Consider the following 13,608-nt stretch of genomic DNA (forward strand, 5'->3'; position numbering starts at 1 on the left):
AAATGAGCATCTTGCCACTAACCCTTCCTCCTGAAACCACAGCAGGGTTTCAGGTTCCAATCAGAAACATTGGCAAGGTGACATTGCCACGCATAAATGTGATCCACAGATGGGCCTGGTGGTATTTGTAACTTTTTGCAAGGCATTTTTTTATATATTTTTTGTGCACATTTTTTTATGTTTCTTTAGAAAAAAATGTATTTCAGAATATATTTATAGTCGAACAATTCATATATTTGAAGTGGAGCCATATGAATGTCAGTAGGTTACATTTCTCTATTATCTTGAACTACTGGCAATTTGTAGAGAAATATATATGATCTATAAATGTGATTACAGCTTTTTAATGTTAGCCACAGTGTATTTTTTCACTTGTACTAAAATTGTATCAAATGTGACATTATATGCACTAGCAATAAAATGCTAATTGTTTCATGGTATCAAGCTCCTACTGTATGTGGGAATTTATTTACCTGTAGAAAAATTCATCAGCTATTAGACATGGGGCTCAGATGCATTTGTGGAGTCGATGAAGGTAAGGTGGCCTGCAGGTCAGGTGCCTTAGAACCCTCCTGCTGACTTCACATGTGAGCATGGGCCTTGATCAGGAGCCGAATAGAGCTGCCACTCAAGTTTTTATGCCTTTTTTTTTTTTTTTAACTCAATGGAAACAGCAGTGCTAGTTTTCTGAAGAATAATATTTGACTCACTAATTCCTCTTCCTCTTCCTCCTCTTCCTTGGTTCTCCTAACATCCCCATGTAATCTCCAGAGACTCAACTCTCATAATATCCAGCTTTTACATTTTCCCCATGTAAAAATCCCATAATTCCAGGCCATGGTTAATAGCAAGCTTTCATGGGAACAGGTGGCCTTACCCCATAAATCATTAAATACCATTCAGCTTGAATCATTAAAATGTGACAGTCATGAGCCAGTTGCTGTAATCAAATTCTGCTAACCAGCTCTCTCCCCTGCTCTCCAGAACAATCCCAGTCATTCCCAAGGGTTGTCCCCCGGCATCCAGAAAGGAGAAGGTGGGATGAGGCCCCGCTGCCTTTCTCCTCTCCTTGGATGGCCGCCTGAATCTTGAGTCTTTAATCTCCAGAGCACGATTTGATTTGAAATGCAGGTATTTTTTTTAGCTAAAGCAGAGTTCAGCTCCACACTGAGAAGGAAGGAAGCCAGAGGAGATGGGATTGAGGTGAGTTAGAAGGCCAAGTCCAGCCTGGTCCTGGGTGTGCCTTCACACCCTTTCGGATGTGAATGCCGTTCCCGGGCCAGGCTGGCAAAGTGGCCGCAGCTATAACCAGTTCACAGATATTCTGGAAAGCCAGCTAACATTTTTCTTTGAATTGGGGAAAATGTTGGATCTATTTTAATGAAGTACTGGTGGACAGTGCTTTGCCCAGGGGCCTCCAGGACTAAGACTGAAGACAGGGTTAAACCGATAGCCAGTCCAGCATTCAGTATTGTGCAGACTGAAACAGAGCCCTGTTTATTTCAACATCATTAATGGTTCTACTAATTTTATCTAAGGGGGCGCAGAGAAGAAAAAATGGGGAAAAAAGAAAAGATAGGAAAAAAGAAGCGACAGAAGAAAAGAAAGGCTGCTCAGAGAAGGAAAAACTAGTTATCTGCCGCTTCGAGATGGACCGCAGTGCCCGCTGCTCTTGTATCTCCCGGCGCTTTGTAAATTTGCTCTAAGCCTCCTCCCCAGCAGACCCCCTGCCTTCTGCGCAGGGGCTCAGACCTCCGTGGAGGAGCAGCGCTCCTGTGGCCACACGGGCTCCTGTCTTTATGTGCATTTTAAGGCCCTTCCTGGTCTGCTAAGTTATGAAGAAAGTAGGTGTGCGGAGACTGGGGTGCGGTCTGGGACGAGGAGACTATGCTCAGGACTCTAGTGTGGCCCGGGGTCGCCAGCACTGCCCCAGGCTGCCGAGCTCCCCACTGCCCTCCACTCCCTCTCCCAGAGGGCCCGGGATGCTCCAGAGCTCTCACAGCTCCACACACTCAGTCTGCCTTCCTGCTGAGGCCAGGGCCGGCTGCCCGGCCTGCACCGCGCCATCGCTAGCCCGTGGCGGGAGCCTAGGCCCAAAAGGCCTGTGCCTCCTGCCCTTCCCCTGACCACTGCCAGTGCCACACATCACCACCTCTGTGGGGCAGAGCTGGCGATGGACGGGCCTTTTGCAGGTGATACCTGACTCTTCTTTCCCAAGTGCCTGCTGCCTGGCTCTTTACCCGCCACGCATGGGGGGCGGGACCTCTCCATACCGCCTCCCTAGGCCTGGGTCTGGGCCAGCAGCTTTACCCCTGAGCAAGGGTGGTGTCTGCACACCGAGTGGGAAAAGGGGGGGTGGGGGATGTGCTCCACATTCCCGGGAAGCAGCTGTGGAAAATACTTCTCAGGGAGCCTGTTGGCCAGGCAATTCACTTTATAGATTCTTGAAACGGGTCCCTGACATGGAAGAACTGTGTGAAGGGCCTGTCCCCACCCATCTGCTGGGAGAGGCTCTGTGACCCTGTGCGATTAGGTCCCAGGACTCAGCTGTGTCAGTCCTCTCTCATGAGCAATGTCTGCTTAAAGTGAACATGTTGTTCTAGAAAGGTCTAGAACTTTCCTCATACCCTCTACAGATTTAGGTCTAAGATTTCTTGCCAAGTCTCTCTAATTTGGACCAGAAGGAGAGGGATCACGTAGGAGAGCAAGGCCCTGATTTCAGTAGTACTTTGAGAAAAGACACCTCGACTCTGGACTGTTCTCCCCATCCTCCCATCTCTCATAAACACTCACCCTGCACCCCAAGCCCCTGGTCATAATTCAGCATGTGGATCCAGAAAGATGAAGTGGTGGAGGATAGAACAGATGGAATCAGAAGAAAATCCAAGGTCCCTGCCGCTGGTCAGCCTCACCTGGAACACTGTGTTCCCTCATGCTTTCAAGCCCTCCCCTGTGATAGCAGCACAGAGCCCTGTGGCCATTGCTTTTCTCCGTTAGAGAAGTGGCCTGCTAGGGCGCTACAGCCAAAGACCTTTCATTCCCCCTTGCCATCCCTTTTATCTGGCTGACCCTCAGCCTGCACCCCTCTTGCTGGCACCCTCCCTGCCCTGGAGGTCACTAGCATGTTTGCGGGTCTGCCCAGGGCTGCAGTCTTCCTTGGAAGCCAGCAGCAGTCCTGGACTGGGAACCGTGGCAGAGTGGTCCCCCTTTTACAAAGGCACTCAGGAACTGGTCAGAGCTGTACCCCCATGCTTCCCATCCTTCATACAGCAGGATCATGCATCTCTGCACCTAGAGAGTGGTGGCAGTCCATCCTGGACACCGTGGAGGGCTACTTGCCATCTAGCAATGGTGGGTCAAGCTCTTGCTGCCCTGAGGTGACAAACTGCTGTCTGTGGGGCTCAGGGAGACAGTGCTCCCACTCCTGCTGGGGGAGTGGGGCTGCAGGGATTCAGACAGTTGGCCCCACCTTCAGAAAAGCAAACCAGCTCCAGTCCTGTCCTTCTATGACTCGACTGGCCACAGGCCCTCACTGTGTCTGATAAGCCAGCGTGGTGCCAACCTCCCTGAAGACAGGGTGGCCGTGGAAGAGAGAAGAGCCGGACTCCATTGTGGTGGTTGAAACTAGGCCATGCGCAGTTCCGGCACTGACCAGGGCCACCCCTGCCATGCTGGCCAAGAGATCCCGGGGCCAGTCGGGGGTAGATGGAGGTGGCTGGTGAGGCCAAGGCCTCGGATGAGTGAGCCACACTCAGGCGGGGGGCCACCAGCCCTCCGTCTGTGCTGGGCTGAGACAGTGTGACCCGCCTGCCATGTCATGTGACCGCTGTGCCATGCTGTCTGTCAGTGTGCCCTTGTTTGTCTGCTGTGCACCCTGCTGGCTGTGCCCGTCCATCTTCTCCACTTCCCACCTTCCATCCCTCCACTCAGCCCTGGCTGCCTCTCTTGCCATCCTCCCCCTTCCCAGGGCCTCGGAAGGGAGGTGCACGGCGGCGGCTGCGATTTGGAATTCAGGAGTGGGGAACCCTGCTGCAGCAGGGCTTGGCGTCTCAGGTGAGCGGCCTGGCCGCTGTGGGAACCCGCCTTAATGGTGTCTCCCTCTGTTCTTGTTAACAGGAGGTTCAAGATGTGAGAGGCGCAGGTGGGGTCAGACGCCTGAGGAAACCTTACAGTAGGAGCCCGGGTCTGAAAGCAGTGTTAGAAAGAGCCCAAGGCAGCTCCCCTGCACCCAGGCAGGGCCCAGTGCATTTCCAAGGGCTTCGTTTTGCACAGTTTGCCTTACTTTCACCATTTGATTATGTAGCAAAATATATGGTGTTTATTCTTCATTTAGTTTGATTATCCTGTGTCACTGCTGACAGATAGGAATTTAGACTAAGGCCGTTATTTTACTTGCTTTCTTATCAAATCTTTCCCATGGAGCCCCTCGCCTGGCCAGAGGTTCCTGAGCATCATATCTCCCTGAGCTATGTGCAGGCTGGGACCCCAGATCATCCTGTCCTAGGATGAAGAGCCACCAGGAGGCATTAGAGCCAGTGGGCAGGGGCAAACCCTAGTGAAGACTGCCCTGGGCAAGGGGCGGAGGAGGGTTAGGTTTAGAGGGCCAGGCAGGAGCCTTGCCCTTCCCCAGAGTGCCAGCTGGGGTCTTTCCCTTCAGTGAGCATCACAGAGCCCCCCAAGTTGAGGCAGGCAGGAGTATGAGGCCAGGGGTGAGGGAGATGCATCCCTCATCCTGAGCTCTTCTCTACATCCCATCACGTTCTTGTCATCATTCTCTCTCTCATCCATCATCATGCATATCCACGACTGTCTCCATCACCCCGGAAAAAAGAGTCTCTCAAGACCAAAGCTTTAATTTTAACTGGGCAGCCAGAAGCCAATCAAAATGTCTTGTGTGAGTTCAGAAAACACTGTGTACATCTGTGTCTTGTTCAGAATATGGTCTGTTGTCCAATCCTGTGTTCTTGTTCAAAGCCAGTGTCCTCGGTGCGTGTGCTGTCAGCTTCTCGTATGCAAAGGCTCAGAGTCAGGAGATGTCTTTTGACCAGGTTTCTGATCAGGCCTATAGTCCTCTCGTGGGGGACAAGCTAGGTTTCTCCACTGATCACAAACCCAAGATGGATCCACAGAGCCCAAGGGAATTCGTTTCGCAGCAATGTTGACCTGTGAGGACACCAGCCCTTCATGCTTCCACAGGTGTCCGTATCAAAACTATGGAGAGTTTTGTCTCCGTTTCACCGAGTATGTGATTGTTTTGGGAATCACAGGAAAAGAATCCTCAACGCTTTTTTGGTTTTTGAAAACCCGATCCACAAAATGATGAGTTCTGGATGTGAAGATTCCTTCTCAATTAAAATCTAACTTCATTTTTTTGGCCTACTTGGCGATCCCATCACCGACTACCTTCTATTCTATGGCCTCCAGACTTGGCCACTGTTGTTATCTTATGCTTCCAGAATGTCCAGCAGGGCATTCCTCTTAAAAAAAAGGGGGGGGGGGTATTTGGAAAGGTAGATGAAAACCCCACATGTAGAGTGTTTTCCTTTACTGAGACCAGTTTGTAGAGTTGCATTAAACAGTTTAAAAAGATCTCTTTTTGAACAGGTAGGCACTTAAGGGGTTTTTTGCTTATTGTGCTTTGTTTTACATTTTATCTCTTTATACTTTGTCCCTTTGGTTAAATATCCCAGGAAGAAATTTTAAATTACAAAAGTGGAAAAAAGAGGCATAAATAGGAAATGTATTAATTAACAGGACACTGTAAATAACATGCAGAAAGTATATTATGGTAAAATAATGGTGAATTGTAGGTGTTCTTAGATGTAATAATCTTTGGGTTATCAGTAACATGCTTAAAGCATTCGTAAATATTCCTTTATAGGATCTTCATGGTAGAAAGCCAATCCGTCAGGCAAACAAAAATTTTTATCTTCAAATCAGCTATATTGAATAAAATCGAGTACAGAAATCTTCGTTAGTTTTTAAAGGATACTGAACTGGTTTCAGACCCTCTTTTGAAATTAACCTGTCACTACAGGTCTCCTGAATTATATGTGAAAGGATAGCATTTTCTGTGGCATGGGCATTTCCTGAGCAATCCAAGATATTAAAAACTCTCATGGAAAATGTGTCACCATATTCCCCTGGAACCCATGAACCAGAACCATTAAATCTGTTACTCCAAGAAAATAAACGTGGCCCAAAATCTTGGTCACAGTTAAATAAAGAAGCCTTTGCTTCTCTGCAATAGGGGAAAAAGAGATTAAGAGTAGAAACTGCTGGGAAAGTTATCTGCGTAACAATTGCTCTCCTTGCAATCTGCTCTGAAATAGAGACTGCCCAGCTAAAGCAAATGTGCATTTAAATAGTCTATTTGCAAAGGAAAAGGCTCTCCCTATCCGCTTTTGCTTTAAAAATACAAATCAAGTGCATCCCAGATTAGGGGTCATCCAGCTATTCCTAGCTGTTCAGTGCTGCTCCACCTGACCTTCCCTTGGGCTCCATGTCACCCTCAGGGCAGTCCTTCTCTGCCAGCCTTTGCATCAGGACCCAGGCAGCTGCGGGCTGGGGTGGGGACCTGGACCCACCAAAGTGCTATGTGTTTATATCCCAATCTGTACCATGTGGTGTTTGTACTGGTCTCTGTCAAGCCCCAGCCAGTTGCTGAGACCCCAGCGAGGAGGCTCAGGAAGGGGACCCTCTGCATGTGGGTCTGTCCTCCAAAGAGAGGAGGTTCAGCTTTGAGCAGAGGACCTGAATAGCCAAAGGTTGCAGTCTCCCCCACCCCTGAGAAGTCCAGAGAACTTCTCAGCGTTTTCATTGGATCCGATTTGACCTTCCTTTTCTGACTGCGGTCTGCTGTTATGGCCATAGGCTGCTCATCACCTCCCTGCAGGCAGTGCACCCTTCTGCAGCTGGGTGAGAATTGTGGGGGTCCCTGTACACATCCTCCCTGACCCATTCCAAGGGAGCTCCATCCCAAGGAAATGCTTCCATAAAATCTCAAGTCCCTTAAGCAGACCCCTGACATTGCCAAGTTGAAAAAAATCCTCCCAGGCAACTTTGTGAGTCAGTAACCTCGCTGGCTTCTCGGTCTCCGGGCAGTGATGGGTTCAGTGTTAAATGTGATGAATACTGTATTTTGTGTTGTTTAAATACATCTCCCAGATAATGTGAAAAGGGTCCAGGAGAAGGCAGCTTCCTGTACGCAGTGTGCTTTTTTTTTTTTTTTTTTTTAACAAATAACAAGTCCTTTTGAGAAACCACCATTTCTACTCTGAAGTCATATCAATGAAAAGATGTATATGCACTTACAATTTTCCTAATAAAGACATGTATTCAAATGTAGCAGCCAACAGTTTGAAATTAATGTTGCCATTCAGAATTTTCCAGACTTGCTTTTTCTTCCTCCAACCCAACACGGAGGGATCACATAATCCTAGCCGCCACACTGGTTGGTGGAAAACAGGCCCTTGCAATCATGCTAATCATAAGGAAGAACTCTGGGGGCATGTCTCCTAGTCACCTGATTCCTAGCACGGGGAAAGCTCTCTCTTTTCTCCGAAAGTTGGTTTTGCTGGAATCCTTTCCTAAGGCAAGCCAGTCCTCTGCTCCAGAAGGGATTGGTTTGTGCAAGGGCCCACATATTTGCCTGTCAGCTGTGGGGAAGGAAGCCTCCATTCTCTGCTTCCACGGTCTATCCCTGAAGGCAGTGTCAAGACCCAGCCGCCTGTGTATTTTCTGCCCTGCGCTGGGGCCCTCCAGGAAGCTTACTGAACCTCTCAACAGCTGCCTGCCCGCACTGTCCCGGATACTGGGACCAGGGGATGGGGTCTGATAGGGTTCTGTCCTCACAGAGGTCAGTCTGGCATACTTTTCTCCTATATCCTTCTGCTTCACGATCAACCACTTTGGAAAGGAGGGGCCAGGACACGAGCCCCAAAGTCGGTGCAGATTGCTCTGTCCTCCAGACCCCCTTGCCCAATGACTCAGACACGAACATGTTAGTCCCATGCTCAGAACCTCGATATGGTTGCTCAGTTGCAGATGCTTTGGAGGAAGAGAGAGTATTCCAGGAGGCCCTGGCAAGGGACAGCATGGTGTCCTGGGATGAGCACGGTGTGCACATTAGCAGAGCAGGGCTCCAGTCCTGTTCTCTCTGCTCATTCTGACCCGAGATGCACCACTTACCCTGAGTCCCAGCCTCCACAGCTGGAAGCCAGAAGCTTAGTACCCCCAGTGATTGGGCAAACTAGACTCAGGAAGCGTATGTTCTGCTCCTCTCTTCACCTGCTGTTGCCTGGGGTCCACCTGCCTCTCCTCAGGCCTCAGCAACGCTCAGATACCCAGAGCTAGAAATGATATTGAAGGATGAGCTTCACCCTCTTAGCTGACAGGTGGGGAAAAGCCTCTTGCTTGGATCTTGTAGGTTCCCTGAGCCCCTGTGAGTGCTGGTTCCAGCACACTCCACCACTGTTCTAGCACCAGAAAACAAAACCCTCTGGGTTAACTACCAGGTCCTCAGAATGACATTGACTCTTCAGAATGATGTAGCATAAAACAGAAAAAGTCCACGGCCTACCGTGCTTCACAGGGTTGCTGGCCCCCTGTCCAGTCAGGCCACAGCAGCTGCACCAGGCCCTGTGGTAGGCAGTGTGGATGCTGTGGGGATCAGGACAGCTCACCCCCTGATTTCACAGAGCCCACAGTCTGAGGGACTGACTCGCAATTACATGAGTCTTTTGGTAAAGCACGGAAAGTGGGGGACTGTGCACATCCTGTGCTCAGAGCATTGTCAGAGGCTCTGAAAAGCTCTGATGAAGGCAGGACCCCAAAGTAGATTCTTTTGGGATGACCTACTGACCCCCAAGGCCTGGCATTCAGAGCCCGTGTGATGAAATGGGCGCTTATTCTCCCAAGGGTGCTGCTCCCCTGGGGAGCCCAGCAGGAGGGCAGGGGGAGCTAGATTTTAGGCCCCTCATTCTGCTTGGCGGCACCCTCGCGTTAGGGCACAAGCCACAGGATGCAGCTGCGAAGAGCTGGGCCCCCCATGGGGAGAGGATCCCAGCAGCTGGAAGCGGCATGAGCAGGGACCTCAGTACAGCTGATGAGTGAGCAAGCCCGTGTTCTGTCCCAGGAGTGCTGAGCTGTGGCTCAGCTGAGAGCCTTGCACTTGGCAGTGGGGGTGTGGTTAGCCAGGATACAGAGAAGCAGAGGGGAGCTACAGGGGCATGAAACAGACTCAGAGAAAGAAGCCCGGGTGGGAGGCCAGGTGGCCCCACACAGACATGAGCTGTGGCCACCTGCAGAGGGGCCAGAAGCAGCTGGGAAGGTCCCTCTTGAGGTCCATGTGGTCCAAGTAAATCCCCCTCAAGAGCAAGAAAGAGGATTTCTGCGCTACACCCAAATCCCTAGAGGCAGTTAGGTTGGCAAAGCGGGCCCCGCAGGCTGGGAGCAGGCAGGGTCAGGGCATGGGCTGCTGCTCACACAGGATTTATGTTGGAGAGACTTCACCAGCCTCCCTGGCCTCCCCAGGGGTCTTTCCCAAGCCCTTTCCCTGGCTTCAGCTAGCACTCCAAGGAAGGACCATTTAAGCCTGTTCTTACTGCCTGCCATGTTGGGATTGATCAAGGACCCTGAGGCATCCCCTAAGCACCCGCCACACACAAAAGGTGCACAGATTCTGTTTAGGGCCTAAGTGCTCTTCCACCCTTGAAGGCACCCACCAGCACCAACCCAACTTGCCCTACATCACTTGTCATGAGGTAATGTGGAGAGCTTCCCTGAGAACAAACTGGGAAAATGGAATTCTCAGATGGAGTCCATCCCTATGGTATCCACAAGAGGCTGCGCGGAGTCCTCCTGGGGATGCAGGGAACCATGTTCCCAGTGCCCCTAAGAGGGCTTGTCAGAGTGGGTGTTTCACAGACTGTTGATGTGTGAGCAGGTTGTGAGGCATCAACAGGGTCTAGGCCGGCAGCCTCCCCAGACAAGCCACAACCAACCCCCAGCGTTCCTACCTGGGCCTGGAGCTACTCTCAAATTTCAAGGAGGTTGTTCCGCTAAGCTTTCAGGAGTCAGCACTCATTTTAGAGCAAATGAGTTGCAGCTACCTCTTGACCCATGAAACCAAACAGAAACAAAGCCCCAGCCGAAGCCCCTGACTCTCCTGTGCCTTCTGTCCTTCCCGGTAAGTGCAGGGGGCCCAGTGGAGCACCTGACTGGGAGAAGCCCTGGACTCACAGGGAATGTGGCTCTCGGCTGCCCATTGCTGCTGACCCAGCCCTAGGAAAATCAACCCAGTCCGCGCACGATCCCCACCACTGTCGGGTCTCTCTGAATTCATGACACTAACTAGAAGTGGATCCTCAGTGCTGCCAGGACCCTACTCATTTTCCTGTCCCATCTGCCCCTCCTCCTCCCAGGTGCTCCCTGCATACTTCCAGCTCTCCCTTTAACTCTTCATCCTCCACCCTCCACACTCAGCTGATGGTCTGGCTTCTAAGTCAGAAGGAAAGACAACAAGAAAGGGAATTCATGAGCTCCACCTCTGTTTCATGCCACCACCGTCACCTGGCAGAAAGCACTCTGCCCCCCTGCTGTCCTACACCCAGCCCTGGAGCCCAGCTTCTCACCTGCCCAAGGACACCTCTCCTGACACCCCGTCTTACCTGCACCATAAATCTTTCACCCTATGTCAACACACCAACAAGCTATAATATTTCCCATCAGAAACCAAATGAAGCAAAAATAAAGCCAAACCTGACATGGTATCTTCCAGCCCTTTGTCCCCTACCATGTCTGCAGTATTCCTCTGCTTCTTGTCACACGAAAGTCCTCAGAAAAGTGGTCTGTATTTCCCGTGTCCACTTTCTCTCCTTCCCTCTCTCTTATCTTTCTTGAAAAACCCATTCCCAACGAGAATTTTGACCCTACCATTCACTCCACTAGAACTACTCTTTGTCAAGATTATCACTGAGCCATCGGGAAATGCAATGGTCAGTTATCAATTTTCAGCTTCCTTGGTCTATCAGCAAACCTGGCAGCATTGGTCACCCTCCTTTAAACACACTTCCTGGTCTCCTCCTCATCCTCCAGACATTTAAATACAAGGACACCCCTCGGTCAGTCCTGGGATAGTCCTCAGATGCTCTGTGTTCACAGCAGGTGACCTCATTCACTCTCCTGGCCTGGAACACCATGCAGAGGCTAAGGAACCCAGGCTGACCTCTCTCCTGGGCTCCAGGCTTGGACACCTGCTCCTTCTCTGAAAGTGATCAATTTGCAAAATGAAACTCCTGTTTGCCACATTTCTCCCAACCTGTTCATCCCCCCACCCCCATTTCTATGAATGACAACTCCTTGCCTTCCAGTTGCTCAGGCCAAAAGTGAATAGCCATCTTTGATTTATTTTATTCCCTTACAACCCTGAACTAAACCATTAACAAACCCAATTAGTTAACCTTCAAAATATACCCACAATCCAATCACTTCTCACTGCTGCCATCTTGGTCCCAGCCCCCCTGCAGTGTCCTCTCGAAGCAGCAAGAGCAGCCTGCCATGCTGCCTGGCCATGCCACCCCTATTCAGACCCTCTAGTTTTTAACTGACAGAGGTCGATGCCCACTGGCGCCTGTCACCTCTCTGACCTCACCCCTCTCTCTGCTCCAACCACAGTGGCTTCCTCTCCCTGGATCAGGCCAGGACTGCCCCTGGCAGGGGACATTCGTACTGGGTAGCCTCTGCCCAGATATCACATGGCTTACCCCTTCCTTCATTCAGTCTCTGTTCGCCATCACCTTATCAGAAGAGACTGCAGACTCCCCAGCTTGCACAGCAGCCCTCCCCCGATGCATGTGGCCCCTTTACCGTGCTGGGCTTCCTTCCCAGCCACAGAACCTTCCGCCATGGTTGCCTGTGAACTGCCTGCTTCTCCCCCATGAGAAGGTTAATACCACGTGGGAAGAGAGGGGCTTCATCTGCTTTGCTCACTTTGTGGCTGGCACAGAGAAGATGCTAAAGAAATATTTTTGGAATGACTGCCAAATACATCAACAGGTTGTTAACACATGGGAGCATCTCTGAAATGAAAATAGCAGTACCCACCTTACAAGGCTGCGTCTTCGTTTCCACACTCAAGGGCACATTGTGAAGTCATTATTTGGAACCAAATCCACCTCCACTCTGCACCTATCAGTGGTCACACACACACACACACACACACACACACACACACACACGCTGCCTCTTATCTAGAATCCCCTGTGCTTGACCCTGCCCCCTAGAGTCTTCAGAGCATGAAAAACCAATCTGTGTCCCAGATTGAAGAATCATCCCTGTCCCCAGGGGCACCTCCTTCTGAGTGTTCCTCACTCCTGTGGGGACCTGCACACATCTCCTATGCAGACTATAGGGGTGTCAGTGACTCTACTGCTGTTTCATCCCAGGCCTGACCTGGGGCAACGGATGGCTGGTTAGTCCTCAGGGGAGGAGGTCAGGGAAGGAGCCGAGACCTCAGGGAAGGCTGATGGCAGCAGGGGCAGTGTTCCATTCTCCTGGGCAGCAGCCCGGCTCTGCAACACAGCGGGGGAAGTTGCTCGGGAGGAGTGACTGGTCTTGGTCAGTTGGAAGGTGCTTAGATGCAGCCACAGGCTCACCTTGTCCTGCCTGTTCTAGGCATTTCCCTGAACATCAGCCCAGGTCACATGGGCTTGGAGGCCGTGAGGAAACAATCATTTGGGGCATTCCTGAGCTCCGGGGGGAGGCGAGCCTCCTTCCGGCCACTCTGGGAACCCTCGAGAGCCATATCCAAACCTTGATACCTGGGAATGATGCCTGCCAGGGACCAGCTCTTTCCAGTTCTCTGTGGGAACTGGAGGCTAATGCATTCACTGTACTTCTCCTTATGTAGGCAGGACAGAGTTCCCAGTGGGGACAAACAAACACCTAGATCAGGTGCTTTCCATCCTGATGGCATTTCCGGAGCAGACCCTGCCTGCCAGCCCACAGAGCTGTTTTTCAGATACTTTCTTCTTTGGGGTTCCCTACCATCCCACAAGATTACAGCCCTGTCCCATGTGACAGACACAGAGACAAAGTCCTAAGTGACCACGGAGTCTCCACATCTCAAAGCTGGGATCTGGGGGCCCAGACTGATGCTAGGCTATTTGGCTCCTGTGCACCTGGCAAGCCCTTCCTGCAGTTTGCAGAGCTCCCCAGGCAGAAATGGTAGGCAGGGGCTGCTGGGCTCAGGCGGGGTCTGACCTCTAAGGTCCACGGGTATGTCTGGGGCTTACATGAGAGTCCATCTAGAGGAGGTGCTCAGTGGGCTCAGGCTATGACATCACTGGAGACTGTCAGAAGCAGGCATTAAAAAAAAGAAAAAGTGAAATAGCACCAAAAAAGAATAGTATAGAAAACATTGGCATATGTCATACCTACTAGAAAAGTTAGTACACACACACGTGTGTGTTTTACAATGTCAAATCCAATTTTTATTGTAGATTATCCTCCTAAAATGTACCACCCTTGTGCACATAAAATCCGACGATGAATGTGGCTTGCCTCCCTGAGTAAAAGGAAAGAAGTTACAAGAAGACACCAGATTTC

The 13,608-nt window shown here is 50.8% G+C and overlaps 1 protein-coding gene across 3 annotated transcripts in view; it reads left to right on the top strand.

Moving 5' to 3' along the window:
• Positions 1–13,608, top strand: part of CXCL12 (C-X-C motif chemokine ligand 12) — a 74,857-nt gene that overhangs the window by 7,750 nt on the left and 53,499 nt on the right. The window contains exon 4 of one of the 3 annotated variants that reach the window (XM_072739406.1): positions 4,117–7,347. The exons of 1 other annotated variant lie outside the window; for it this stretch is intronic. In XM_072739406.1, coding sequence (XP_072595507.1) covers positions 4,117–4,132 — 16 coding nt within the window. In that variant the 3' untranslated portion in view covers positions 4,133–7,347. Of the gene's footprint in view, positions 1–1,538; positions 7,348–13,608 lie in introns of those variants that run through there. One more of the 3 variants, XM_072739405.1, reaches the window with a different exon arrangement.

This window comes from Vulpes vulpes, chromosome 15, assembly GCF_048418805.1.
Source record: "Vulpes vulpes isolate BD-2025 chromosome 15, VulVul3, whole genome shotgun sequence".
In the NCBI taxonomy this organism is placed as follows: domain Eukaryota; kingdom Metazoa; phylum Chordata; class Mammalia; order Carnivora; family Canidae; genus Vulpes; species Vulpes vulpes.